The 27,754-nt window shown below is 60.7% G+C and overlaps 5 protein-coding genes and 1 long non-coding RNA gene across 10 annotated transcripts; 2 read left to right on the top strand and 4 right to left on the bottom strand.

Moving 5' to 3' along the window:
• Positions 1–175: 175 nt before the first annotated feature.
• Positions 176–9,347, bottom strand: RPRD2 (regulation of nuclear pre-mRNA domain containing 2). Its single transcript, XM_034071050.1, is given in 12 exon segments — positions 176–958; positions 960–2,788; positions 3,206–3,409; positions 3,759–4,013; positions 4,367–4,652; positions 4,996–5,171; positions 5,713–5,839; positions 6,233–6,285; positions 6,548–6,625; positions 6,975–7,075; positions 7,557–7,686; positions 8,928–9,347. Coding segments are annotated over 12 exon segments (4,152 nt in total). The 5' UTR covers positions 9,175–9,347; the 3' UTR covers positions 176–292.
• A 168-nt stretch (positions 9,348–9,515) lies between these two features.
• On the top strand, positions 9,516–12,057 carry LOC117437245 (uncharacterized). The gene is made up of 2 exons (XR_004550415.1): positions 9,516–9,704; positions 10,479–12,057. It is a non-coding gene; the product is annotated as an uncharacterized lncRNA (long non-coding RNA).
• PRPF3 (pre-mRNA processing factor 3) lies at positions 9,748–17,870 on the bottom strand. Of its 4 annotated transcripts, none has more exons than XM_034071056.1 (15): positions 17,309–17,453; positions 16,913–17,043; positions 14,632–14,778; positions 14,340–14,423; positions 14,029–14,249; positions 13,141–13,447; positions 12,844–13,010; positions 12,399–12,481; positions 11,932–12,075; positions 11,753–11,852; positions 11,195–11,308; positions 10,858–10,976; positions 10,684–10,767; positions 10,534–10,595; positions 9,748–9,935 (listed from the first exon to the last, which is right to left on the bottom strand). In XM_034071056.1, exons 1-15 carry the CDS (start codon positions 17,451–17,453, stop codon positions 9,789–9,791), a joined length of 2,055 nt encoding a protein of 684 aa, XP_033926947.1. In that variant the 3' UTR covers positions 9,748–9,788. The 4 variants fall into 4 exon arrangements, with proteins under 4 accessions (XP_033926947.1, XP_033926948.1, XP_033926945.1 ...); XM_034071057.1 differs by having other exon boundaries at positions 10,690–10,767; XM_034071054.1 differs by lacking the exon at positions 9,748–9,935 and adding an exon at positions 17,807–17,870 and having other exon boundaries at positions 9,942–10,595; positions 17,309–17,492.
• Positions 17,871–18,146: 276 nt separating this feature from the next.
• On the bottom strand, positions 18,147–18,862 carry MRPS21 (mitochondrial ribosomal protein S21). 2 transcript variants are annotated; one of them, XM_034071078.1, is made up of 3 exons: positions 18,682–18,862; positions 18,450–18,539; positions 18,147–18,359 (listed from the first exon to the last, which is right to left on the bottom strand). In XM_034071078.1, the coding sequence occupies exons 2-3, from the start codon at positions 18,530–18,532 to the stop codon at positions 18,179–18,181; spliced, it is 264 nt and encodes an 87-aa protein (XP_033926969.1). In that variant the 5' UTR covers positions 18,533–18,539; positions 18,682–18,862; the 3' UTR covers positions 18,147–18,178. The 2 variants fall into 2 exon arrangements, with proteins under 2 accessions (XP_033926969.1, XP_033926968.1); XM_034071077.1 differs by having other exon boundaries at positions 18,634–18,855.
• A 134-nt stretch (positions 18,863–18,996) lies between these two features.
• Positions 18,997–25,321, top strand: CA14 (carbonic anhydrase 14). The gene is made up of 11 exons (XM_034071314.1): positions 18,997–19,186; positions 21,806–21,826; positions 22,379–22,558; positions 22,759–22,901; positions 23,559–23,654; positions 23,877–23,942; positions 24,030–24,188; positions 24,385–24,511; positions 24,650–24,670; positions 25,055–25,139; positions 25,224–25,321. Exons 1-11 carry the CDS (start codon positions 18,997–18,999, stop codon positions 25,282–25,284), a joined length of 1,149 nt encoding a protein of 382 aa, XP_033927205.1. The 3' UTR covers positions 25,285–25,321.
• Positions 25,322–25,479: 158 nt separating this feature from the next.
• On the bottom strand, positions 25,480–27,621 carry SSR2 (signal sequence receptor subunit 2). Its single transcript, XM_005139478.3, has 6 exons — positions 27,523–27,621; positions 27,277–27,431; positions 26,825–26,923; positions 26,282–26,390; positions 26,107–26,184; positions 25,480–25,919 (listed from the first exon to the last, which is right to left on the bottom strand). The coding sequence occupies exons 2-6, from the start codon at positions 27,429–27,431 to the stop codon at positions 25,809–25,811; spliced, it is 552 nt and encodes a 183-aa protein (XP_005139535.1). The 5' UTR covers positions 27,523–27,621; the 3' UTR covers positions 25,480–25,808.
• Positions 27,622–27,754: the final 133 nt, after the last annotated feature.

Below are 27,754 nucleotides of genomic sequence, written 5' to 3'. Positions count from 1 at the left end.
TTTGGGGTTTTTTTGCATTCATTTTAATGCTTTGGGATGGGAGCAGGGAAAGGCTCCGGTTCTGCATCAAACGGGGGGGGGGGGGGGGGGGAGGCAAAACCCAAAGGGAAATTGGAAAGAAAAAAGCATAAAATTAGAGAATATTTAATTTAGAGGATTTTTGGGGGGGGGAAGGAACAAAAAAAGGGGGAAAACTGGAAAACAAGGGGGAAAAATCCCAAATGGGAAGCGCTGCTCTGGATAGCGCGGGGAGGGGGGTGGGGGAACAGCCTGTGCTTGGGGGGCGGCTGCTTCAGTACCGGGGGGGGAAAAAGGGGCGTTTGGGGGTGAAGAACGGGGCCCCCCCCCTGCCAAACGGGGGTCGTGGCCGTTTGAGGCTATGGAAGGGGTCCCTGCTCCCAAAGGGCTCCCTGGGCCTGAAGTCGGGGCGGGGGGTCCTGAGCAGCACCCCCCCCCTGCCCCCAGTGCTTGGGGGGGGGGGGCCCCAAAGACCTCGGGGTTGGGGCTGCTGCTGCTGCCCCCCCCCCCACCGCCCCCCCCCAAGCAAGGGATCCCTGGAAAGCGGCGTCATGGCCACAGCTTCCCGGGATCGGGATAACGGAGCCGGAGCCATATCCCGGCCTTGGGGCTGCGGCTCCCGGGATGGGAAATGCTCCTTGAGTGTCCCTTGGTGCAGGGAGCCGTGTTCCAGGGCTGGGGGGGGCGGCGGGGGGGGCGCAGGGAAGGGGACGGCTCCGTGCTCCCCAGCGGCCGGAGCTTGGGATGGGAACGGGAGACTGGGATGCTCGGGGGGGGCGGAGGGGAAGGGGACCCCGGGATGCTCCTCCTTGGAGAAGGGGTTGTTGGGATCCCTTGGGAATAAGGCGCCGTGGTCCTTGGGGGGGGGCCCCGGCTCCCTTGGGAATGGAGTCCCGTGATCCATACTGGGAGGTGGTGGAGGGGGGGGGGGCCGGGGGGGCCAAGTGATGCTCGAAGGCAGGGCTGAAGCTGTTGCTCCGGAAGTTGTTGACTCCATCCGGGAACGGGCGCTCCTTGTAGGACGTCGGGAATGGCGCCAGCCCCGGCAGCTCCGCGGGGCCGTTGGCGAAGGCACCGGCACCACTGGGGCTCAGCTCGAACCAGGCCCTGCTCCCATCCCGGCCCTGCCCTCGGCTCCCTTTGCCCAAGCCCCGGATGGACTCCACCGTCTGGATGGGCTCTCCCGGCATTCCGCGGTTGGAAGCATTGTGGTATCCCAAGGTTTCAATGGGAGCTCCCTTCTCCTCGGGGCTCCCGGGTAAGTCCAAGCAGGAGGAGGAGACGCGAGTCTCGATGCGGAAATGCTCCTCCGGTGCTTTTCCTTTGGGATCACCGCCCTCGGTGCCGGATTTGGGAGCAAAATGCTTCTCTTCCGAGGGTTTGCGGGACGCGTTCTTGAGCATGGTCTTGAATTCCATGGTGGACGTGGTGGAGATGGACGAAGCCAAAGGTTTCTCCACGTTGCTTTGGGATGAGAACAGGGAACGCAGGGGAAGGGAGTGCGGAGAGTCCGGGAATTGCTTGGGAGCCAGGCCGGGATGTGCCACAGCCTTGGGCAGGGTGTTGTGGTTGGAGTCGGTGCTGAAGAAGCCGTCGCTCTTCCCGGGGGAATGGGATCCATCCAAGGTGGAATCACTGCCCCGGAGGCCGTAGCTCCCATAGAGCCCTGGGGATGCGGCCAGGGCGTCGCAGGCCTCGCTCTGCTCCAGGATGGATCTCATGGATGGAGGGAATGGGGCCTTGCTCCCAAACTCCCTCTGGGCATAGGAGGGCAGGAGCGGTTGGAATTCCGCCCCTTCGGAAAGCTTCCTGGATTTCAGGATGGATTTGGTGGGTTTCTTGTCCAGGTTGAGCATGGCCGACGGCGGCGGCCCCGAGTACTCGAAGTCGCGGTAATCCTCATCCTCTTGGAATGCCGCGTCCGGATAGAACTTGTCCTGGGAGGAATCCAGCAAGGAGGAAGGCAGCTCCAGGCTGTCCGCGGGCTGCTTGTAGAGCCCGGCCGGGGATTCCCGGCCCATCCCGAAGGGCCGATAGGAAAGCTCTTGGGAATAGCCCTCATCCCGGCTCTGCAGTGGGGAGCGGGTGCTGCTGGGGGTGGAAGAACCTGGGCTCATGATCTTGGACAGCAGGGAGATGGTATCCACACTGCTGGAAGTGGCTTTATCCATCATCTCATCCTGGGTGGGGGTCCCGCTCCGCTCATCCCGCACTGGTGTCCCATCCACGTTCTCCATGGGAACGCTGGTGGGAGCCCTTTGGAAGTCGGCCCCATGGCTCTCCGGGGCTGTGCCAGCCCCCAGGCTGCTGAGGATGGGGATGTTGAGGTTGAGGCCGCTGAAACCAGGATTTCCCTTCAGGAAGTTGTGGATCTTCATCTCCAGGCTGGGAGAAGGTGGCTCCGCTTCCAGCTTGGCCTTGGGAAGCTCAGAGCCCGGAGCCAGGGAGGGCTCTGCTGGCAACAGGGATGAGGGGCTCGGGGGGTGGGAGCTGGGAAAGGCCATGGAATTGGTTGGAGGCTTGAAAGCAGAGCCCGGGGGGGGTCCAATGGGGGCTTTGTTCACGGGGCCAGAGGAGACCTCAGCAGTGGAGGAGTTGGGGGAGTACCCGAAGCCCTTGGATAGGAAGGACTGAGCGCTGGGAGGGGGAACATTCCTGCTCTTCCCACAGGGAATGGCGGAGCCGGCGGGAGAGGCTGTGGTGCTCTGGGTTGAGGCTTCGCTGGCTTGAGCTGAGCTTCCGGCCACGCTCTGGAGCAGGGAGGATAAACCTGGGAAGAGCAGAAGCAGAGCTGAAGCCTTTGGAATAGCAACAGCCACAACCTGAGGCACTGATCCCAGCTCAAGGGCAGGAGCTTCCCAATCCCTAGCCCTGGAATCGTGCTTTGCCCATGGGGGAGTCTCCATCCCAGTGCCACCACAGTGCTCCCTATTGCACAGGGTGAGCACAAAGCCCTCCCGGTCTGCTCAGGGTTCCGGATGGCACCGGGGTCATGGCAGACGGATGGAACTTATGGAATGCTATGGGATGAAGGGACCTTAAAGCTCCTCCCATTCCCGTGGCACCTTCAGCCTAAGAGCCCACCCCCAGCGGGTTAAAGCCATTCCCAGGTCCATCCCGCAGGCACAGGGATTCCCGAGGCTGTTCCAGATCCCAGTTTCAGGAATTCTCCCCTGTAGCCATGTACCTTGCAGGGCCGGCGCAGTCTGGGGCTGCGTTTTGGACAGAGCAGACAGGATACTCTCCGGAGTAATTTCCACCTTGGAGAGGATGTTGGCCAAGGGATTGGGAGCAGCAGAGGGGGGAGCCAGGGCAGGAGGCTTCAGGCCACTGCTGAGAGCTGTGGGGCTCGTCGGGGTGCCCGGAGAGGGCCTGGAAGCCGGACTCACACCTAGGACAGAAGGGACACGGCACTTAGCTCCATCGCTTCCAAGGATGCTCTTTAACCCCAAAGGATGCTCTTTAACCCCAAAGGATGCTCTTTAACCCCAAAGGATGCTCTTTACCCCCATAGGATGCTCTTTAGTCCCAAGGATGCTTTTTACCCCAAAGGATGTTCCTTACCCCCAAGGATACTCTTTACCCCCAAAGGATGCTCTTTACCCCAAAGGATGCTCTTTACCCCCCAGGGATGCTCCTTAGCCCCAGAGCAGAACCTCAGGAAGGCAAAAAGCTGCAGCACAGGGATGGAAGCAGCTTTGGGATCAGGAATTCCACAGCTCTGGAAGCTCAGCACCCACCTGTGTTCTTCATCACCGACGTCAAGCTGCTGAGGATGGAGCTGATCTTGGCCAGGTCCACGTTGGCCAGGTTGGGCAAGGCGAGAGCAGGGGCCGGAGGGGCTGGTGCTGCCTTGGGGGCCGGGGGGGTCGGGGGGGCCTGGGTTGGTGCCGGTACCGGTACTGGGGCTGCTGCCGTGGTGCTGGGCACTGCTTTGGGGATGCTTTCAGGCTTGGGGGGTGCTGGAGCCGTCGGCTTCTCCTTCCTCTCTTCCACTGCAAGGGGAGAAGAAGGCATCATCACTTTGGCCATGTGGAGGTGTTTGGGGTACAGGGGTTTCCTATGGGATTAGGCATAAGCCATGGGATTCTGGAAGGGGTCGGGGTGAAGGGAACCCTTCCACTGGAGCAGGATGCTCAAACCTGGACCACTTGCCAGGGATGGGGCAGGCACAGCTCCTCCGGGCACCCTCCCCCAGGGAAGAACTCCCTTATCTCCAAGCTAAATTCCCATAGGAGACACAGGATTCCCATCAAACCCATCCGGGAGATGGGAATGGCCACGGCTGGATCGGATGCTGGATCCAAGGGGCAATTCCAGCTCCGTTACCCCCCCCAGCATCACCCACCGATGATCTTGGATGCGTCGTCCTCCACGTCAGACAGCTCCATGTCCTCCACATCCCGGTTATCCGTGATGGGCTCCGGAGACACCGGCTTCCGGCCTCCCCCCCCCGGTGAACGGGTGCTCTCCTCCTCTCCCATCCCTTGGAATGGAGACTCGGAGCCCGTCGGAGACGGCGCATCCATGCTCGGGGAAGGGACCGGAGACTCCTCGGGATCAGGAAGTGTTGCTTTCAGTTGGTCGAGCTTCTTCTTGAGGTTGCTCACTCGGTTGGCAAAGGTCTTGTAAGCCTAAGGAGGAAAGGGCAGGGATATTATGGGATGCTTCCCTAAGAAAAGCAGGATGCGCTTGGGAAAAGCATCTCCTCTGCAGGGAAACCACAAGGAAAAGGGAAAGGAAAACCCTTATCCCAGTGCTTCCGTATCCCAAATCCCACTTCCTGTGCTCTCCCCACGCTTCCCTCCATTCCCAACTTCTTCCCAAGGGCTCTTTCCATCCATTGGGATTTACAGGAAGCACAACCCTGCACCCCCCCCCCCCCCCTTGCAACACCAGAAGGGGTAAAACTCCAAGCCTTGCATCCCGCTTTTCCCTTGGGAATGGGATGGGATGCTCCCGAGGAAAGGCACTCACATTGGCCACCACCTTGACTTCCTTGTACTGAGCCTCATAGAAGATCCCGGCGTTTTCCAAGGCTTCTGTGAGGGAGGGTCCGTTCTTCACCTGCTTGTCCAACCCGTTGACGAATTCCTCCAGCTTGGAACTGGCTTCTTCAAATTCCTTGGAAAACTTCTTCCCTCCCGTTTTATCTGCAGGGAAAAGCAGCAGGAAGCAAGGAGCTGAGCAAGGGAAGATTCCCAGCCCAATCCAAGCTTCTGGCAGGTTAAAGCCATTCCCTTTCTCCTGCCCCTCCATCCAAAGCTTCCTGGAGCGCCTGGAATTCCCTCAAATGGGCTCTGGGATCTCCATCAATTCCCTCAAATGGGCTCTGGAATCTCCATCCATTCCCTCAAATGGGCTCTGGAATCTCCATCCATGAGATCCCACAGCCCCATTTGAGGCATCTGGGCTCCAGGTTCCCTTTAACCCAACTCAAGGCCGAACATGCTGCATCCTATTGGACTCACTGGGGGGGGGGGGGGGGTGTTCCCCTTGGATGAATCCCAATCCACTTCCAACCCCAAATCCCACCAGATTGAAAGGGTTCGGGATGCTCCAAAGCCAAAGGGGGGGGGGAGTTGAAGAGCCCAAAGTGCATCTGAGGCTTCCCATTAGCACCGGCTGGATGATCCTGGAGTGGAGCATCCGGAGCCGGCTCATTCCCAATGGGAAGCGCTGCTGGCTCCTCACCTTTGAGACACTTGAGGGTGTCGGTGCTGCAGACATCCACCCGCAGTGTGGAAAGCTGCTTCTCCTTGAGCTCCATCTGCTCCTCGGAGCGCTTGTATGAGAGCAGCTCCTCGATGAGAGCCTGAGGCTGGGGGGGAATAGGAAAGAGCCTGGGAACAGCTGGGAATGGCAGGAACTGAGGGAGAACCGGAGCACAGATCCCGGTGCTTCCCGTGGGATGGGTTTGGGGTGAAGGGAGCTGAAAGCTCATCCGGTTCCATGGGCAGGGAACGCTGAGCAGGATGCTCCGATACTGCCAGGGATGGGGCATCCGAACCGTGTCCATTCAACCCATCCCAGTGTCCCATCCCCATTCCCCCTTCTCCTGCCCCTCATCCCTTATCCAAAGCCCCTCTCTTCCAGGTCTCCCGGAGCCCCTTTAGGCACTGGAGCTGCTCCGAGGTCTTTCCTTAAGGAGCTTTCCCTTCTCCATAGGAATCCCAGCACTTCCCAACCATCCCTGCAATGGGATTCCACTTACCCGGAACTCGGCCACAATCTTGGACTTCAAAGCAGCTTTGGGATTGGTGGATGCTGTCGGGATAAGGATGAGGGATAAGGGAGAGCAGAGGGTACCAAAAGGCAACAGCATCGAACCAGAGGCTCCTGATCCCACTTTTCCTGCTCCCAATCCCCCTCCATGCTCTGCCTTTTGGGAAGAGCAAGTGTTGATCCAAGAGCCTTATCCAAGGTGCCGCAAGGAATCTCCTAGCACTTCCCAAGCTAGGTGCCTGTTTGGTCCCGCTGTCCTCCCCCATCCCTCCATCAGCTCCCAGCATTCCCATAGGATTCTTACCTGGAGCTTTCTTCCATGCTTTATTCTGTTGCTTGCTGAGGGTTTCCTTCAGCTGCTTCTGAGTTTTGAAAGTGGTACCTGGAAAACAGGCCGGGAATTGCATGTGGGCAGCTGGGAATTCCCGGGATAACGCTGGGATTTGGGGGGGGGAACAGCACAAAAGGGAAGAGGAGGTTGGATCCAATGGGCATGGGATGCTCAGCTCCCGAAGGAAGCAGCTGTTTGGGTACCACGGGATCTGTGCTGCATCCTCCATCACCCTTCCCAACAATCCTTATCCCAAGTGGTACCCAAAGCCAGGAGAGGCAGGGCTTGGAGGAGCCCTTCTCCTTCCCATGCTGCTTCCTGCTGGCTGGAATAACTCCAGCTCCTATGGAAGCATTTAGGGATGCCCCTAAAGAACAGGGGGAATGGGGGGGGAGCTTACTCAGGGCTTCCTTCAGAGCCAGGATGGTTTCCTCCGGATACACATTCCGGTCCTCCCAGATCTTGAAGATCCTTTCGATGGATTTGGATACGGATGGATCCCTGGGAAAGAGAGGAATGGGTTGGGTTTGCCTTGGGATTCCTCCCCATTCCACAGCGGGAAGAGGTTGGGATTGAGATGCAGGGAGCCTGCAGGGGGATGCTCTAAAGGCTACAGCAGCACATCCATGTGCTTGGAATGAGGCCCCTGCAAGAGGATCCTTCGAGACCCAACGCTCCCTGCTTTTCCCATGTCCTATCCTTTAAACACCAGGATTAAGAAAGTTTCCATGGGGCTCAGCCCCCTGGGATCCACACCAGCCCCCATTATTCCAAGCCCGGAGCCATGCGTTGGGCTGCTTCTCCCTCAAAACCATTCCCTGCATCCCACCCCCTGCATCCCAACCCCTTTCCCAGCTTCCCAACGAGCTCCCAGTGAAGCCAAGCACGGAACCACTTCCACCCCCCCCTTTTCCAACCCCATCCCACACTATCCCTGCCCCCCCTTCCCAAAGAGCCCGATCCCAGGTTCAGGAATGCTCACTTGACCAAGGAAGCGGCTTCGGGCAGGACCTCAGCGAAGGCATCACGGAAGACGATGGCGTTCTTCCTCTTGCAGTTCTGGATCACATCATTGGCCAGGTAGAAGAGGTTCAAGCGATGGGGAAAGGCGGCTGGAAAACCGGGAATACCGCGGGAATGAACTGGGAGCAGGTGGGAAGCATCCAAGGGGGGTGGGATCGGATCCCAAGGGATGGGGGGGGGGAGCAATTCTGGCTCTCAATGCCATGGGGTGGGCTTGGGGGGTGGGAATGGAGGTGCCTCCAAGGGGTTTTCCATGGGGGATTCCAGGGTTTTCCATAGTCGAGCCTCCAATGCGTACTAAAAGTGTATTACATATGTTCTATGTGTATTATATATGTAATAATGGTTTTCCATGGTTGCTTCCATGATTTTCCATGGTCAATGCCAGAATTTCCCACCAATGCCTATTATTGCATGTAATGAGTGGTGCTGGTGCCTTGGAGAGAGCGTTTTCCACCCTGGGATGCTCATTCCCAGCTTCGCTCTGCATGGATTTCCAGGGATCCCTCATCCCTGCCACCAGCATTCCCATTGGAATGGCTTGGGATCATCCAGCTCCACAGGCCCAGACCCCGTCCACAGAGCAGCTCCCTCCTCATTCCCAGCTGGAGATGGGATAGGGCCAAAAAGCCGGGAAGGGAGATGCCAGCCCCCATAGGGATGCATTGAAAGCTCTGCCCTAAGAGCTCCAAACCTTGGGAATTCCGAGCATCTGGATGGGTTCAAGGAGCTAAAAGGTGGGAAAGGACCCCAGAAAGGCAGGGAAGAGGCTGCACTCCATAGGGATGAGGGGACATGGGGGGGAGCTGCGGGATAAGAGGATGAGGATGGCTCCCAATGTGGGGTGAGCCGGGAGCGGGTCAGGATGGAGCCCTCGGGACAGGGATAACGGGAATGTCCCCCCCGTGATCCCGTTGGGATCTCCGCCATTTCCAACGGGAATGTCCCCCCCGTGATCCCATTGGGATCTCCACCATTCCCAACGCTTCAGGACAGGGATAACGGGAACGACCCCACCGCGATCCCGTTGGGATCTCCACCATTCCCAACGGGAATGTCCCCCCGTGATCCCGTTGGGATCTCCACCATTCCCAACGGGAATACACCCCCGTGATCCCGTTGGGATCTCCACCATTCCCAACGGGAATGTCCCCCCGTGATCCCGTTGGGATCTCTGCCATTCCCAACGCTTCGGGACAGGGATAACGGGAATGCCCCCCCCGTGATCCCGTTGGGATCTCCGCCATTCCCAACGGGAATGCCCCCCCCAGTGATCCCGTTGGGATCTCCACCATCCCCACCGCTCCCCCCGCTCCGACCGGACACTCACAGCGCCGGAGCCACTTCATCCAGTGGCAGACGATAGTGCTGTGGTGCCGCTTGTTCTCCAGGCACCATGAGGACAGGCCCTGGATGGACTCCATGGTGTTGGTGACCGCCTGCAGCTTCCGATCCAGCGACGCCTCCAGCCCGGCCGAGGAGGACGAGGAGGAGGCGGCGGCGGCGGCCGACGAGGAGGAGGAGGAGGAGGAGGAAGACGACGAGGCCCGCCCGCCGCCTCCGCCGCCCGCCGCCATCTTCCCGGCCTGCCCGGGCCCGGCCGGGCCCTCCCGGCGCAGCGCTCGGGGCCTCGTTCAAGACGCGATAGCCACAACCGGAGCCCGACGGGACAACGGGTCCGTTCCCCACCCGCTCCGCAGCACCGGGAGCCCCGGGGCCGAGGCCCCGGCCCGGGGGAAGCGGCGGCGGTCACCGGACGGCCCCCCCCGAGCGCAGCGCCCGCCCCCCCGCCGCCATTTTGTGCCCGGCTCCCCTCACACGGGCCGCAGCCGCTCTGCGCATGCGCGGCGCCGCCCCCTTGGCGCGCTCGCGCACGCACGTACCCCCCCCCCCCCCCTTCCTCTTCCTCCCTCCCCGACCCCAAGATGGCGGCGGACGGCGTGAGGGAGGCGAATGAGCCTCGAATTGGGGCTGAAAACGGCGCCAGAGGTGTAAAATAAAGCGATTTATGAGGTAAATAACGAAGAAAGAACCGGATCCTGCACTACGGGAGCGAAACGAGGGGTGCGCGCCCCAAAAATCCCCTCAGAAACCCCGACAGAAGCAGGTACCCCCCCCCCTTCCCCTCACATTGAAGCCGGAGCTGGGGCTGTGCATTAAAAAATAACAGGTCTTTAATGGCGGGGGGGGTTCAATCCGTGCCCTCCAGCACGGACTCGCTCAGGGCCAGGTCCCAGTAGTGCTCGGCCCCATGCTTCTTGAAGTGCTCCCGGGCCATGTTCTCCGTGGGGCACTGCTTGAACTTCATCTCGCCGAAGCTGCGGTCCTTGGCGGTGCCCTGAGGGGGATGGAGCCCGTGGGAACAGGGGTGGATCCCGTGGGAAAAGGGATGGATCCCATGGGAAAAGGGACGGATCCCATAGGAAGAGGAATGGATCCTATAGGAAAAGGGGTGGATCCCATAGGAAAGGGGGTGGATCCTATAGGAAAAGGGACAGATCTCATAGGAAAAGGGGTGGATCCCATAGGCAAAGGGATGGATCCCATAGGAAAGGGGGTGGATCCTATAGGAAAAGGGACAGATCTCATAGGCAAAGGGATGGATCCCATGGGAAAAGGGATGGATCCCATGGGAAAAGGGGTGGATCCCATGGGAAGAGGGACAGATCCCATGGGAAAAGGGGGAAACTGGGAGGGGGAAAGGGAGCGGGATGAGACCTGAGGTGGGGAGGGGCTGCGGAGTTGTTGGTGATGGGAACATGGGGAATTCCATGATCCCAACTGTTTGGGATGGGAGCTTGGGCTGGACATTGTTTGGGACAGGAGTTTGGGATGGCCGCCATCCTCAAGCTCATCCCTTCCCACCCCCCGGCCCCAGCAGCTCTGCCTCCATTCCCAAGCCTTGGAATACCGCTCCAGAGGGAATCCCACCTCACCTCCCACACCAGCGAGCATTTGTTCGTCTTCTTCACTGCCTCCTCGTCGGACTCCTCCTCATCTGAAAACCAACCCCAAAAGCAGCCAAACCCCATGAATTTCACCCCAAAAAGAGAAGAACGGGGAGGGGGGATACCCCCCCCACTCACCCTCACCCTTGGTGGCTGCCGTCTGCTCATCCCATTTGATCCGGTGCAGCATGAGCCGCTTGAACTTCTTCTGTGCTTTGGGACCTGCGGGAAGGCACCGGGATGGGACCCAAGGCACTTCCCAGCCCCAACCGGCTTTCCCTTGGGAATGCCGCCGTGTGCCGGAGGCCTCACCTCCCTCCACCACCACCACGTTGACGTCCTTGTGCAGCACCACAACCCCGCTCAGGTAGAGCTGCCCTGCGTTGGCCTCGATCTTGAACTTCTTGGCTGGGTTGCTCAAGTTCCGGACCCTGTGTTGTTGGGAAGGGGCAGGATGAGGCCCTGCTGATCCCAGCGGGAAGAGCTGCATCCCAAAAGCCCATCCTGGTCTCCATCTTTCAGGCCGTTGAGCTCAGCTTGGCCCAGTGGGAATGCTCCCAAGCTGGAGCCATGGGTTCAGCGCTTGGGTTTCCAAGGGGGATGCGCTGCTCCGGCAGCACATTCCTTAGGGATGGAGGCTCGGCCTCACCTGTACACTGCTATGTGAACCCCTTGGGACACGTCCTCCTTCAGCTTCTTCACCTTCTTGGCTTTCCGCTGCTCGGCCGTCAGCTTCCGGGCAGCGTTGGCCTCCTCGTGTGCCCTGCACACACACAGGGATGCAGCAGGCACTGCCCCCCCTGCATCCCAGAGCATCCCCAATTCCTGCTCCCTGGAAGGCTCAGGAACAGGGATGAGCCTCGTGGCAAAAGGGATCCCTCCAGCAGCCCCAGTGAGCTCATACTTCCCAAAGCATCCCCCATTCATCCTGCTTGGAAGCCTCAGGAGCAACAGGGATGAGGCTCATGGCAAGAGGAATGCCTCTACCAGCCTCAATGAGCTCAAACCAACCCCATCTTCCGTCCATCACTTCCCAAATGCATCCCCAATTCCTTATCCCTGGAATGCTCAGGAATAACAGGGATGAGCCTCATGGGAAGAGGGATCCCTCCCTCCAGCAGCCCAGTGGGCTCAAACCCCATCTTTCCTCCATCACTTCCCAAATGCCTCCCAAAAGGAGCCCCCCAGACCCCACTCTTCCACCTACTTCTGCCTCTTTGCCATCTGAGCTCGGACGTGTGCTTCCACTTTGGTTGGATCCTGGACAGCTTCCGTGCCCAAAACTCGCATCAAGTTGGAGATCCGGACTGGAAAGGAAATGGGAATGGAGATGCCAAAGGATCCTGGGCCTTTGGGATGAGGCTTTCATGGCCCCCACGGCCTCACCTTTGGGCTCCGGAGGTGGCATCAGGCCCAGCCTGACCTTCTCCTGCAGCTCCTTCTGGGCCTCCCTGCGGGTCTGGCGCCGCAGCTTCTTCTGCTCCTTCTTGGTTAAATAAACCCCTAAAGTCACAGGGGTGTCGCTGTCCACTGCGGGCAGGAACGAGGGATGGACAATGGGAATCTTCAAAGGAAAACCGGGAATAGCGCAAGGGGGGGATGCAGCAGAGGGGTGTGGAGCTGTTGGAGCAGCTCCCATAGGAGCCAGGCTGGGTCAGCTGGGAGAAAGCTCCTTAAAGAGCCCGTAGGGCAGCTCCAGTGCTTAAAGGGGCTGCAGGAGAGCTGGAGAGGGGCTTTGGGATGCAGGGGCAGGACAAAGGGAATGGCTTGGACCACTGGGAGATGGGATGTTAGGAAGCTCTTCCCTATGAGGGTGCTGAGGCAGCGTCCTGGTCAGTGCCAGCGGGGGGTACCTGGTGGGTTGAGCTGGGCCGGGTGTTCCACGAGGTTTGTGATCCCAAAGTACTCGTCCCTCTTGGAAGACGTTCCGCCTTTCCTATATGGGAACGGGCTGGGGGTCAGCGCAGAGCTCCCACAGCTGCCAGTTCCCATGTTCCCATAGGAAACACAGGGAATACTGCTCGGCACAACCCCGGCCCTGGCACAGGGTTGAGACCCAGCAGCTTGGAGCAAGCTGCTCCAATGGAAGGTGTCCCTGCTCGCACAGGGATTGGAGCTGGAGGAGCTTTAAGCTCCCTTCCAACCCAAACCATTCCAGGATTCTAGGAATTCTGGGCCAAAATCCATTCAGCAGGAACCCAGGAGGACACGGCTGAAGAGCCCCAACCCCATCAGGCCCCAGCCAAGATCCACATCACCCCATGGAGCCTGATCCCAACCTCTGGCAAAGCCACTCACAGGTCGAGGCCGTTGGGGATGATGTAGGAATCCCACCACTCGATCTCCGGGATCTCGCCTTCCTTCAGCTCCTTCTTGGGGGTGATGAGAGCCAGCTTGGTGGACGTGTGGATCCCGGTTTTCCTGGCCGCTTGGGAGATCTCCGCTTGCAGCTTTTCCAGTTGAGCCTGAGCGCAGGGAAACGGACGCATGCAGCTCCTTCCCAAAGCCCCTATTCCGGAGCCCCGTTGGGCACTGCCGCTGCTCCACGGTCTCCCCATCCCCTCCCTCCCTCTTCTCCAAGCCCATTTCCACTACCTTGGTTCGCAACCTCTGGGCTATTTTCTCAAATTTGCCTTTTTCATGGAATTTGAAGGTGCGTTTCTGCCGCTGGGCTGGGGCGCTGGAGAGGCGCGGATCGAAGTACGTGTTGGCTTCCAGCTCCTCGGAAGGCTTCTCCTTGAGCTGCTGCTTGAACTGCTCCCTCTTGACCGCCCGGATGTTGGCCTTGAGCGTGGGCATGCGGTGGGTGAGCTCGATCTCCTTGCCGCTGGCGTCCACCGTGCGGCCCTGCTCGTCCAGGATCAGCGGCGTCGGCTTCGTCTGGTCCTTGAGCTCCACTTTCCTGGCAGCAACACAAGGGATGGCAGCGAGATTCCCAATGGACACCGGCGCCGAGGCGGTCGGGGCTCAATGGAAGCGCTGGGAATGCTTGGATGGGATGAGCTGGATGCTCTTAGCTCCGTGGGAAGCACCCAAAGGTGCTGCTGGAGTCACCATCCATGGAAGCATTCCTATGCCCTTGGTGCCCATGGAAGCACTGGGAATGCTTGGACTGGATAAGCTGGAAGCTCTTAGCTCCACAGGAACCACCCAAATTCCCACGGGAGTCACCAACCATGGAAGCGTTCCCACACCCTCAGTGGCCATGAAAGTGCTGGGAATGCTTGGATTGGATGAGCTGGAAGCTCTTAGCTCCATGGGAAGCACCCAAATTCCCATCTCCATGATCTGATGGAGGCCACCAGCCACAACTCCCACATTGTGACCCTTGGGAATCTCCCTCAAGGATGGAGCTAAACCCATTTCCCTTCCTTCCTATGAACCTATTACCACCACTGCTGGGGAACCACCCCCCTGGAGACACCCTCAGTATCCCTCCCATGGCAATTCCAGAGCAGGATGGAGCCAGGGGGTGTTACTTACGGCGGCGCGATGCCCATGGCGTGCAGGTTGGCCAACCCCACCATGTTGGCGTTGCCGATGAGCCCTGGCTTCAGAGCCAGCTGTGCCTGGATGCGGGCCTGCAGCTCGGCAGCCTTCCGAGCCTTCTCGATGGCATCGTTCATGAAGGTGGCCGCCTGCGAGGGCTGGATGGTGTTCCCGATGGGAAGCCGTTCCGATTGGGAGGAAGAGGAGAGTTTGGGCTGTGGGCAGAGAGAGGAGGAGCTGGTGGTGTTGGTGGGGGGGAGATGGATGCGCTGGGATGCGCCTCTGGCTCCCCCCCCCCATGGTACCTGTGGGGCCGGGGGGCTGATGAAGCTGAGCTGCTTCTTCCTCTCCTCTATCTGCCGCGTGGCTGCCTCCATCATCTGCTTGATCTGAGGGGGGAGAAGTGGACCCTGAGCCTTCCTCCCCTCTAGCACCAGGCTCTTCATCACAACCCCAGCCCCATCAAGCAGCCCCAAAACAACCTCCAGGAGCCATAGGGAACCCCCAAACCCTCCTTGTTTGAAGCCTTCCCATCGCTGGGAACCCAATGGGGCAGGCTCACGGTCGGAATTCCCCTTGGGATTCCCTCAGGCTCACCTGCAGCTTGGTCAGCATTCCCGGGCTCTCCGAGGGGGGGCCTGGGATAACTTCTGGTTCATCCTCCACCTCCTCGAAGCGAGGGATGCGCCTCTTCTTCACCCCAGAGGATTCCTTGGATACCTCCGAGTCGTCCCCGAACACATCCTGATGGAAAGGAGACAAAGGGGAACGCTGTGGTTAACACCAAGGGGTTCTCCTCCTGCTTCGATGAGAAAGCACCACATGGAGCGGATCCGGCACCTCCGGGTGGCTTGGAATCACCAGGGAAGCGCTCACAGGTATTCCCATGAGTCCCACACCAGACAGGCACCAATGATGATCCATGGAAAAGCAGGAAGGAGACCACACAGGGATGGATGGACCTGGGTCCAAGCCCTCAGGGGCTCACAGGGGGTTTGTGGCCCTCAGAGACGCAAGATCTCGCTCAGCACCCAGGAGAGAGCATCCCACAGCCGAGCCGACGGGAATGAACTGGTTTCCATGTTGGAATCCCAGCCTGGGTTGGATTGGAAGAGCCCTCAAAGCTCATCTAAAGCCACTGGAGCAGGATTGCTCCAAGCCTCAGTGTCCAACCTGGCTTTGGGCACTGTCAGGGATGGGGCCCTTCGACCCCTTCCAGCTCCTCAGCACCCTCCCAGGGAAGAGCTTCAGCCTCAGATCCCATCCATGGCAGGATAAGCCATTCCCTTGTCCAGAGCCCCCTCTCCAGGCTCCCTATGGAGCCGCTCGGAGCTCTTCCCGCAGCTCCTCTTGTCCAAGCCGAGGAACTCCCCCACCATCAGAGGCTTCGGGGATGGAATCCAGCCTCTCCCCACCGGAGGCCTGTGGTGGAGGCCGGTGCCGTGCTTCCTGCAGCTGGATCATGGAGGCGGATGGGAAGCGCAGATCCGGCCCGGGTGCCAGCAGCCGCCTTCCCTTCTTCACTACAAGGCCCCTTCCGCTTCGTGGCAAACCTACAGGGTCAAGAGAAAGGACTTGCCCATAGTATAAAGTGGGGGCAAGGAAAGCTTTTCCTTCCTGAACATTCCCAAGCCAGGAGCTATCCCAAGGGCGCTTCAAGCAAGGCCATGGCCACGAGCCCATCAGGATGAATCCATCCCGGTTTTTGGGGGTGTTTTCCAACACCTCGGGGTGCAAAGCACAAAGGGAGCTCAGAAACCCTGCCCTGAGCTTGCTGGGGCAGGAATCCAGCCCTAAGAAGAGCATCTCCAGTGGGTGCCGTGGATGGAAGACTGGGAACTGTGGCCAGGAGAAGGAGGATCTGAGCCAAGAGATGAGGATGGGTCTGTTCGGCTGCTTTTGGGAAGCTGAGGACCCCAAGAGCCCTCTGTGGGCTCCTTACAAGGAATGGGAGAGGAACCAGAGCCCCAAGGGGGGGGGGCTGGTAAAGAGAGAGGAAAACCAAGTCCTGACCGGGAATGCCTGAATCCAGGCTGGGATTATCCCGACTCGCTGAGGTTAACATGGATGGAAAATGCCCTGGAGAGAACAGGGAAGCAGCTTCCCCTGGGCCTGGGAAGTGGGAGCAGCAGAGAGCAGCCCCTGTTCGCCTCAGAGAGGTTGAATTCCAGAAGATGGGAAGCGAAGGCTTCTGGAGAAGAGAGGAAGGGAAAAGCGGATGGGATGCACAACCCCCCCCTCCATGGAAGGCAGCTCCGAAATCCCTGCTGGAATCAGGATCAGAGAATCCCAGCCTGGATGGGTGGGACGAGACCTTAAAGCTCAGGGGCAGGGACCCCTTCCATTGGAGCAAGGGGCTCCAAGCCCCACTGAACAAGAGCCAGGAATGGGGCATCCAAACCTTTTCCCTTCAACCCATCCCAGCTCCTCAGCACCCTCACAGGGAAGAGCTTCCGCCTAAGAGCTCATCCCAATCCCCCCTCATTGCAATCCCCCCCTCCCCCATTGATTCCTGATGGAAAACCGGGAATGAAACCCCTTCGAGATGAGCCACAGCAGAGCCCTGTCGGGAAGAGCCATTGGGAAGAGCGGTGGGAGCATGGTGGCATCCCAGGAAAACCCTGTGCTGTCAACACAAAGGTGATGAGGCTGAAAGAAAGGCTGAGCCAAGTAGAAACTGGGAAAGAAGCGAAGGAAAAGCATGGGAATGGGAAAGCTCCCACATTTCATCATGGAAAACCAGAGTCCTTTCCTCTTGAACTTGAAGCATTCCAAGCTGCATCCCTCTGGAAGAGAGGGCAGGGACCCAGCGCTGCCTCCAAGCCACCAATCCCTATGGAAAGCACCGATCATAAAGGAATCAATAAGGAATAATCACCTTCAGCTCCCGCTTGCGGTTCCGGTCGCTGTTGGCCTTGGAATGCCGGGAGCTTCTCCCTTCTTCCACGGCTTCAAAGAGCTTGTCCACAAAGCGCAGGGTGGAATCATCCAGGAAGGGTTTGAGGTGGTCTGGAAAAGGGGGAGGAATCACGTAAGGAAAGGGGAGAAACCCCAGGGTGGGAATGAACCCAACTTCTCCAGGATCTGGGAATGTCGTTGCAATTCAGGGATTAAGGCACAAATCCACCTGCAAACAGCAAACAAAAAAGCACCAAAAAAGGCAAAATCCTCATTTTTGGGTGCAAAATCTGGGCTCCATCCCGGTTTCCTGCCCTCATTCCCGTGCTTCCCAGTGATCCCAAACCGGGCTCAGGCTGCGGCCCCAGCCCCGTACCCGCTGCCTTCTTCTTGTCCATGCCCTTGCCCACGCAGTTGAGCGCGGCCGTGACCACGGTGGGCTCGGAGAACCCCAGCACCCTCTTCACCGTCTTCTCGACCCACGGCTTCAGCTCGTCCAGCTCCCTCTTGGACAGCGCCATGGCTGCCGGCACCGCGGGGGCCTGATCCTGCGCTCGGACCTGGGGAGAGAGAACCGGATCCAGGCAAGGAACAGGGGATGCTTCATGACCCCCCTCAGGCTCTGATCCCATTGGGAATCCCGGAGCTCCCATTCCCGTCCGGACGGGAGCAGATTCCATATGGAGCAGCGGGGAACGGAGCGGATCCGGTGCTGCCTGAGGGCCCCACGGCCGCCGCTGGGGCCGGGAACCGAGCGGCCTCCGCGGGCAGCTCCCCCCAGTGCCCTCCTACCCCCCCCTCCACATTCCCGTTCCCATTCCCGTTCCCATTCCCATTCCCGTTCCCATTCCCGTTCCCATTCCCGTTCTCTCACCGGGCGCGTTCGGGCCCCGCTCGGCGGCGCCTGACGGCGACGGCACGTCGCGGCGGAACCGGAAATGACCGCGCGGCGCCTGCGCGCTGAGGCGGATGGCGCAGAAGGTGGGCGGGGCCCCGGGCGCAAGGAGGAGGGCGGGGCGTCCCCTACCGGGTGGGCGTGGCTTGGGGCGCAGGGGGCGGTGATTGGTGGAAGAATACACAAGGCCGTGACCCGATTGGCTGACAAAGCCAATCCCTCCCCGATGCGCGTGGTTAAACGTTGCCCCTCCTCCCCCCCAATGCATGATTGACACCTCTCCCACCCAATCAGCGATGACGACAACCGGAAGCGGAGCGAAGGAGGAGGAGCGTTTTATTGCGGCCGCCATTAGCAGCCGAGCCACGGGTCGAGCCGGTTGCTCCGGGCCAGGAACGCGATCTTGCGGCCCATCTCCGCCGCGTACACCCGGCGGCAGGCCTCGTAGGCCCGGCGCTGCCGCCGCCGGCACGGCTTCTCGTAGTAGCGGCCGCGCCGCACGGTGTCCACCAGCCCGTCCTGCGTCAGGATCCTGCGGGGAACGGACGGGAGCGGCTCCGGGCTCCGCTGCACCGGGAGCCCGGATCCCCCCCCCCCCCCCCGGTAACCCCCCTTTTCTCACCTATTGAGCACGCCGTACGCCGCCTCCACGTTGCCGTTCTGGACCATGACGGTGCGGCCCCAGAACCGGAGGTGATTCGCCATGGCCGCGCTGCACCGGGAGCGGGGGGGGGCGGGGATGAACCGGAGCTCCTCCCCCTCCCCCCCACGTGATCCCCTTCCCCCTTCACGTGATCCTCTCCCACCTTTGCCACCGCTGGGCCCCGGTGCCCCCGTTGTTTCGCCCCACTCACCGCGACGGAGCGGAAACAGGAAGTGACGTCGCGAGCAGCGGTGGGCGGGGCTTATGGCGAGGGGACGGCGTTTAGGGCAAGGGGGCGGGGCTTGTCCCGCGGGGAAAGGTCAGCGCTCAAGGAGCAGGTCACGGGGTCAGAGGTCACCATTTGGGGGCGGGGGGGGCCCTTCCCCCTCACCCCCGGTGGGGGAGGGGACGTTGAAGTGGGGGAGGGGCAATGGGGTCACCCCACCCCCACAGCTCCGCATGGGGAGGGACAATGGTGGAGATCCGGCCCCTCCCCCACCCCCCCCCCCCCCAAAAACCCCATTAAATGAGTAAATACCCCCCAAAAAAGGCCAAAAGTGGGAAATTGGGGGGGAAGGGTCACGCGTCGGGGGTCACGCTGCGGGGGGAGGGGCGTCGGCGGGGGGCGGGGCCCGGTTTGGGGGTCACGTGGGGGAACCAGAGCCGGAGCATCCCCTCCACCTGCAGCAGCGTGGGCAGGTACCGGGAGCTGCGGGGTAAGGAGAGGACATCAGCGACCGGGGGGGGCGCCCCCTAGCGGGCGGGGGGACCCCGCTCCCATAATGGGGGTGTAAGGGGGCGTAGCGCTCACCCCATGTGGGGCTTCTGCAGGACCCCAATGATGCGGTGGAGCCGGTCCATGGCCAGGCTCTGCTGGAAGGGGCTGAGGCCTGGTGGGGAAATGGGGTGAGGGGGGGGGAAGGGGGAAAAAAGGGAGGAAATAGGGGAGAAAAGGGAGGAAATAGGGAAAAAAGTGAGGAAATAGGGAGAAAAAGCAGAGAGAAGGAGGGAAAGGAGGGAAATGGGAAAAAGAGGGGAGAAAGGGAATGAAAAAGGGAGGAAATGGGAGGAAGGTAGGAAAAGCGGAAGAAAGGGAGGAAAAAGGGGAGGAAAAAGGGACAAATGGGGGGAAAATGGGGAAAAAGGGAGGAAAATGGGAAAAAAGGAAGGAAAATGGTAAAAAAGAAAAGGAAAAGAGGCAGAAAGGGAGGAAAGTGAGGGAAAAGAGAGAGAAAAAGGGGGAAAAAGGAGGAAAACAGGAAAAAAGGGTGGGAAAAGGTGGGAAATGGAGGAAAATCGGGAAAAAGGGAGGAAAAGGGGGGGGACACCCACCTCTATGGAACCGGCCCCGCTGGAGCCCCTCGAGCAGCTCCTGCAGGGGCCGGATGAAGCCCCCGAGCTCCTGGCACTGGGAGGGGGCAGAGGCAGAGCTGGGACCACAGCGTCCGGGGCGGGGGGTACCTGTGCCCCCCCCCCCTTGGTTTTCACCTCAAAAACTCACTTTTTGTGCAAAGACGCGATCGGCATCGCTGGGGGGGAGGGGTCGCGGCTTCCCCCCCCCCTCCCCTTTCCGGGGCCGCTTCCCGGTGCACGGGGATGGGGGGGATCTGCGGGGGGCTCGTCCCGGCCCCCCCCGGCTCTTGGGGCCGTGCTCCGGGGTGGGGGGGGTCGGGACGGGGCCGCCCCCCTCGTGCTCAGAGCCGCAGGAGCATGCGCGGTGGGGGAGCTCCATGGGGGGGGGGGGGGTTCAGCTCCTTCGGGATGAGGCTGCAGCGGAGGGGAGGGGGGGGGGGAACAAGAGGGAAAAAAGGGGGAATTTGGGTCAAAATGGGAAGGGGCGGAGCAGGGACTCCCCCTCCCCCCATAGATACCGGCGCGACCCCAATAACCGGGATCGCCCCCCCCATTGCACCCCCTGATGGGATCCCCATTGCCAGGGCCGGACTCCCCCCCCCCCTCGGTACCGGGACCTTCCCCATCCCTCATCCTCATCCCTGCTCCCCTGGTCCCGCCTCCGGTATCGGTATCCTGGTACTGGTATCCCTATCCCTGTATCCCTATGCCGGTATCGATATTCCGGTACTGGTATTGCTCTCCCGGTGCCCCTATCCCGTTATCGCTATCCCGGTACCGGTGCCCCTCTCCCGGTATCGCTATCCCTGTGTCCCGATCCCGGTGCCCCTCTCCCTGTATCGCTATCCCTGTATCCTGGTACCGGTGCCCCTATCCCGGTATCGCTATTCCTGTATCCCGTTACCGGTATCCCGATCCCGGTGTCCCTATCCCTGTATCCTGGTACCTGTATCCCGATGCCGCTGTCCCGATGCGCGTTTCCCGGTGTCGCTGCTCCCGGTCCCACCCGGCTTGCGCTGGCCCCACGCGGACACGTGCGCGGCCGCACGTGCCTCCCGCTGGGCCCCGCCCACCCCATTCTCCCATTGGCTCCCGCGCCCCAGTAGCGGGCGGAGCCTCCGCCCCGCGCCACGCCCCCTCCCTCCTGGTTGGCCGGAGCTGCTCAATGTGGGACTGCCCCGCAGCTGATTGGTCAGAGGAGGCGGGGCGGCGGCCACGCCCCTCCATGTGGCAACGCAGGCTCCGCCCCCTTTCCCCTCCCCGCTGCCTCCCACCAATGGGCGGCGACTTTGGCCTCACCTCAGGGCCAATCGGGAGAGAGGGGCGGGGCGGAACCAGCTTACATAATAAAGAGGGGGCGGGAGGGCGCGCCGACCACCACGTGGGGGAGGTGTGTACCTTTGTGACGTCAACGACAGGGGGCGTGGCCTAAATAAGGGGGCGGTGCTTAGAATGGGGCGTGGCTGGGTAAAGGGGGTGGGGCGAGGGGAGTCAGCGCAGGGCCCCATCCTCACGTCCCCAAGCCTCCCATGAGTGACCCCCCCAGCCCCATAGGAGCCCCCCATGAGCCCCCACATCTCCCCCCATTCCCCTTTGCCCTTATCCCCCTCCCCAGTTGCCCCCCCCGCCCCCCCCCCCAGCCGCATAGGAGCCCCCCATGAGCCCCCACATCTCCCCCCATCCCCCTCCCCAATTGCCCCCCTGCCCCCCCCATCCCCCTGGGGATGGACCCTCCCCCGTTCCCCCCCCTCCCGGGGGTGGGGGGTATTTAAGCCGGGTCCTGCCGCCCCCCGCCCCCCCTCGCCATGCTGCCGGTGCTGCTGCTGCTGCTGGGGGCTCTGGCCCCTGCCCTGCCCGCTGGTGAGCGCCCCCCCCCCCGGTGACCCCAATGCAGGGACCCCCCCCTTGAGGACCCCAGGGATGAGTTTGGGGGGGGGCTCATCTCAGAGACCCCCTCCCCAACGTCTCTGTCCCCCCCACAGGTCCCCATTGGGCGTATGAAGGTGAGTGGGGCCCCGGACCCACACCAGCACCCCCAAATGTGGTGGGGATGGGAGCAGACCCCACAAACCCCTCATCCCGTTCCCATAGAGCTGAGTGCCCATAACCCCCCCCAAGGCCCCAGGGTCCCCCCAGTCAGAGGTAGATGAATGGGTGCCCCCCCCCCCCATTTATCTCTTCCCCCCCCCAAACTTCTTCGGGTCCCCCCAAATGGGAGGTGGGTGCTTGGGTGCCCCCCCCCCCCCCGTGTCCCCTTTGGGTCCCCACCGTGCTCCAATGCTCCCATTGTGCTCCCTTACATAAAGCTCCATCCCCGCTGCCAAATCCAATTAGGATCCGATCCCGGTTAAGCCTCATCCCGTTGGATACCCCTTTGGTCCCGTGTGTCGTCCCCCCCCCCCATTCCCCCCCTTATCCCCATTGTCCCCGCTCCCCGACCCGGAAAACCCTTCCCAAAGGATTAAGGAGCACATTGGGAATATCCCGACCTCCCACGGGGTCACCCGGGGGCATTCCCGACGTGAGGAACACCGGGATCCATCCCCCCCGCATAGGTCCCCATGGGCAGCACCATTGGCCCGAGGCGCACCCGGCCTGCGGGGGGGGGGCTCAGTCCCCCATCGCCATCCGGACATCGGGGGTGCAACCGGACCCTTCGCTGCCCCCGATCCGGCCCGAGGGCTACGAGAGCCCCGGGGCCGAGCTCCTGGCGCTGAGCAACAACGGGCACACGGGTACGGGGGGGGGGCACCGGGATGGGGGTGTCCCCGGGATGGGGGGTCTGGGGGGGGGGGGGGCACCGGGATCGGGGGGGTACCGAGATGGGGGGGTCCGGGGGGGGGGGGGGGGGGCACCGGGATGAGGGGGGGCACCGGGATGGGGGGTCCCGGAGGGGGGTCCCGGGGTCCCATCCGGCCCCGTGTCCCCCCCGCAGCGGTGCTGGAGCTGCCGCGGTCCCTGCGGCTTCGGGGGCTCCCCCGGAGCTTCACTGCGGAGCAGCTGCACTTCCATTGGGGGGGAGCAGGGAGGAGCGGAGGGGCCGAACACATCCTGGATGGGCACCGGGCGGCGGCAGAGGTACCGGGATGGGAATGGGATGGGAATGGGGAATGGGATATCAAATGGGAAAGGGATAGGAAGAATGTGGGAAATGGGATGGGAATGGGATATCAGATGGGAATGGGATGAGAATGGGGAATGGAATGGGAAAGGGATAGGAACAAGGTGAGGAATGGGATGGGAATGGGAAAGGGATAGGAACAAGGTGGGAAATAGGATGGGAATGGGGAATGGGATGGGAATGGGATAGGAACAATGTGGGAAATGGTATGGGAATGGCATATCAGATGGGAAAGGGATAGGAACAAGGTGGGAAATGGGATGGGAATGGGAAAGGGATGGGAACAAGGTGGGAAATGGGATGAGAATGGAAAATGGGATGGGAGTAGGGAATGGGAAAGGAACAAAGTGGTAAATGGGATGGGAATGGAATATTGGATGGGAATAGGAAATGGGATGGGAATGTGGTGGGAAATGGAAAATGGGGCTGGGGCTTGGATGCAGGAATGTGGCTGAGCTCAGGAAGTGGCAGGAGCAGGAAGTGGGAACCAGCCTGGGAATGGGGAAAGGGTCCTGGTGTGGGAGCAGCTGAGGCAATGGGGCTGTGGAGCAGGAATGCGGTCCAGAAGGGAAGGGGGTGATGGGGGGGCTGTGGTTATGGGGTGTCCCCCCCAGATGCACGTGGTGCACTACGATGCCGAGCGCTATGGCAACGCCAGTGATGCGCAGCACCACAGCGGGGGCCTGGCTGTGCTGGGGGTGCTGCTGGAGGTACCGAACCCCAAAACCACCCCAAAACAGCCCCAAAAACTCCAAAACCTCACCCAAAAAACATCCCAAAACACCCCAAAACCTCCCCCCAAAACCACCCCCAAAACCATCCCAAAAACCCTCAAAACCTTCCCAAAACCACCTAAAAACCATCCCAGAACCCCCCAAAATACTGCCAAAACCACCCCCAAACCCATCCCAAATCACCCCAAACCCCCCCAGGTGGGAGCTGCCCCTCACCCTGCCTACGCCAACATCCTGAGGCACCTCAGCAGCATCCGCTTTGCTGGTGAGCATGGACCCGATGCTGATGGGGTGGGGGGGACACCCCCAAATCGTCCCCCTTTAACCTGCCCCCCCCACCCCCCCCCCCCCGGGCAGAGAACCTCCATCCCCCCCTTCAGCATCCGGGACCTGCTGCCTTCCCGTCTGGATCTCTACTATCGCTACAATGGATCCCTCACCACCCCCCCCTGCTTCCAGAGTGTCCTTTGGACCCTGTTCCAGGAGCCCGTGCGCATCAGCCAGGCCCAGGTAAGGGGGAAACCCCCTTGGAATGGGGGGGATCAGACACCCCCCCCCATATTCCATGTGTTCCCCCCCCATATTCCATGTGTTCCCCCCCCATATTCCATGTGTGTTCCCCCCCCATATTCCATGTGTCCCCCCCCATATTCCATGTGTCCCCCCCATATTCCATGTGTCCCCCCATATTCCATGTCCATTCCAGCTGGAGCAGCTCCAGGGAACACTTTATAGCACAGACGCATCCGAAGCTGAGCCCCAGCTCCTGGAGGGCAACTTCCGGGTACCCCAAGAGCTCAACCAGCGCCAGGTGCTCTCCTCCTTCCCCAGGGGTAAGGATGGGACCTGGGGGGGGGGGGGGGGGGGGCGGGATATCCCCCCCTCATACCCCTCAAACAGATCCTGCAGCCCCCCCCCCCCCTTTATTGGGTGCAAGGCCCCAGTGCTGAGCCCTGGCTCTTCCCTTGCAGCACCTGAGGGGTACTCAACAGGTAGGGATGGGATGGGTGGGATGGGATGGATGGGACGGGATGGGATGAGATGGGATAGAATTGGTGGGATGGATGGGATGGGGATGGGATGATAGGATGGATGGGATGAAATGGGACAGGATGGGATGAGATGGGATAGGATGGGTGGGATGAGATAGGATGGGGATGGGATGATAGGATGGATGGGATGAAATGGGATGGGATGAGATGGGATAGGATAGGGATGGGATGGATGGGAGGAGATGGGATGGATAGAACAAGATGGGACTGGGATGAGATGGGACGAGATTGAATTGGGATGGGATAAGATGGGATGGACGGGATGGGATGGACGGGGGGGAACAGGGAGGGGGGTTCAGGCTTCACCCCCACCATGTCCCCAAGGTGCAGCCATCGCCATCATCATCGGCTCCCTGGGCGGCTGCATCGGCCTCTTCCTCAGCATCCACTTGGTGGGCAAGAGGCTGCGGTGAGAGGCTCCGGTCCCCCCAACCCCCCATCAGCCCCCCAAGGGCTGGGGCAGGGTCACCCCAACCCCTTCATCCCCCCACAGTGTGAAGAGGAGCCAGGAGCAGGACATTGCCTTCAAAGCCTCCCCCCATGGTGCCCCCTGAACCCCCCCCCCCATGGTGGGACATAAATAAAGCCCCTTCCCCCCCACCCCATGGCTCTTTGATGGGGGGCAATGGGGCTGGGATCAGTTCTTGGACCTCACCCTCGCTGCTGTTTCAAAGAGCTTTGATGCTGCTGGGTTGTATGAGCCGAAGGCAATCAGATGCCTCCAGGATATGCTGGTAAAAGCAAAGAGGTTCCATTCATATTCCCTTTATTACAAAGTCCTCAATACCAAATCCCACCTCAACCCTTCAGAGTCACCAGGAAGAGCACCCCCCAATTCCTTGCTCATGGAAGCACAACAGGGATACCAGGAGACCTCTTTGTGTCCCACCTTGAGGAGCATCAACAGCTCCAGGTCTGCTTCCCATTGAGGTTTCATTGTTGAAGGTGGGACCTCGAGATTCCACATCAGACTTGGGCTTGGGAATGTCCAGGTTTGGGGACCACACCACCTCACCCTGTGGAAGGTGGAGCTAGCTCCAGCCTGGATCCCAATGGGTGCTGGTGGCATCGGCTTGGCTCAGTTCTTCTTGGTTTTGGGGGTGTCATACTTCCTCTTGCTGGAATACCACAGCAGCAGTGGGATGCCAATGGAGGGCAGGGTCATCACACCAAAAGCTGCCCAGTCCAGCTGCAAGGAGAAGACGTTGGAAGAATCAACCCGAACCCATGTAGATGAGGCTTAAAGCCATCCCATCTTCCCTCGTGGAAAGCTCCTGGCTCAAATCCCACCACACCAGCTCCTTCCCAGGGATAACTGGGATGCAAAGTGCTTCTTTTGGTGCAACCCAAGCACAGCATCCATCCAAGGTACTCACAAAGTGGGGGGAGAACCTCCTGTCAAACTCCCGTTGCGCCAGGATCCCTCCCTGCCCCGGAGCACTGGTGAAACCAACCTGGGAACAGGGATGGGATTGGTCACCTTTTCCTTCTGGAGCAGGGCCATGGATCATGGCCAGCCTGGGGGGGGATCTGCTCCCTGCTGGGACTCACCACAACCTGGCCCCCCTCCTGTGCCAGGTAGGTGATGGTGGCGGAGGTGAAGTTGAAGTAGCCGGCTTTGAGAGGCCGCAGCACCACAGTGTGGGACACGTTGCTGGCTCTGAGGGCTGGCACTTAAGGAAACGACTTGGATTCAGGAAAGGGAAAGGGGGGAGATGGGGAAAGAGGAACCGCAAACCAGGTGGAAAAGTCACCCATGGACCCCTGGAATGGCTTGGGGTGGACGGGAGCTCCAAGCTCATCCAGTTCCAAGCCCCTTCTACCCATCCCGGTGCCTCAGCATCCTGACAGGGAAGAGCTTCTGCCTAAGATCCCATCTCCATCCTCTCCTCTCTCAGGTTAAAGCCATTCCCTTTGTCCTGTGCCTGCATTCCTTTGTCCAAAGCCCTTTCCCAGGTTTCCTGCAGCTCCTTTAGGCACTGGAGCTGCTCCAGCCCTCGCTCCAACAGCTCCACATCCACCTTGTGCTCGTTTCACTTCCCTGGGTCGGGCTACAGGGGTGAGGAGGAGCACGGGGAATGATGTCATGGATACGGGGCGATCCTGTCCCACTTGACGTTGAGCATCCCAGAGACGATGCCAAAATCTTCCGGGGGGAAGGAATCATCCGAGAGCTCCACATCCAAAGCGGCACTGAAGACAACAACGAGAGGGATGAGAAGGGAACCTCAGCCTTGAGGCCATAGGGATCCCTTAGCAGCTGGGTGAGGTGGTTTGGTAACAGAAGGCGGGAGATGGGAAGGAAACTTCAAGGAATATAAGGAGATTCCATAGGGAGAGGGCTGAAAGCAGAACATGAAGCTGACAAAGGGCAATAAGGTGTGAAAGAGCTCCCAGAGCCCAGCAAGGGAGGCTTTGACACGGGGAGCACGACAGGGACCAACAGGAGAGAGCAGAAAGAGACCAGGAGCAATTCCAGCTTCCACTTGGGAAGCTCAGAGCTCGGGATCCCCCCCTCTCACATAAAGGTGAGGTTTGCTCCTTACCTGGAGCCCACGTTGTAGATGTTGTACTGCAGAGTCAGATCCTTGCCCTCCACCGCGTACCGGTTCAGGAGGGACTTGGAGGCCAAGAGCCGGGCGCCATCCTCACAGCTAGCCACGGAGCACAGGGCGAGCAGGGCGAGCGCCAGGAGCTTCATCTGGGAGCACAAACGGAAGGGAAGTGGGGATTTAACCATTAAATGCCCACTCCGGGGCCCTCCGGTGCCTTCCGGTACCCCCGGTCCTCACCGTCCCAGCCCGGCCGCACTCCCCCGGCCGCGTCAGCGCTGAGGCAACCCCCTCAGCGCCAACATGGCGGCCGGAAGCGGCCGCGGGGCACGCTGGGAAATGTAGTCCCAACCCCACCCAGCCAATGTGCCTTTCTCAGTGCGCCTGCGCACCGCAGCACACCCCCCCCCCTCCCCCCCCCCAACGCGCCTCAACCCAACTTGCTGCGAGCGCCTCCTTCTCATTGGTCAGC

This window comes from Melopsittacus undulatus, chromosome 20, assembly GCF_012275295.1.
Source record: "Melopsittacus undulatus isolate bMelUnd1 chromosome 20, bMelUnd1.mat.Z, whole genome shotgun sequence".
Taxonomy (NCBI): domain Eukaryota; kingdom Metazoa; phylum Chordata; class Aves; order Psittaciformes; family Psittaculidae; genus Melopsittacus; species Melopsittacus undulatus.
Note: the sequence above shows the minus strand (reverse complement) of the source record. Positions and strands in the feature narration are given on the sequence as shown.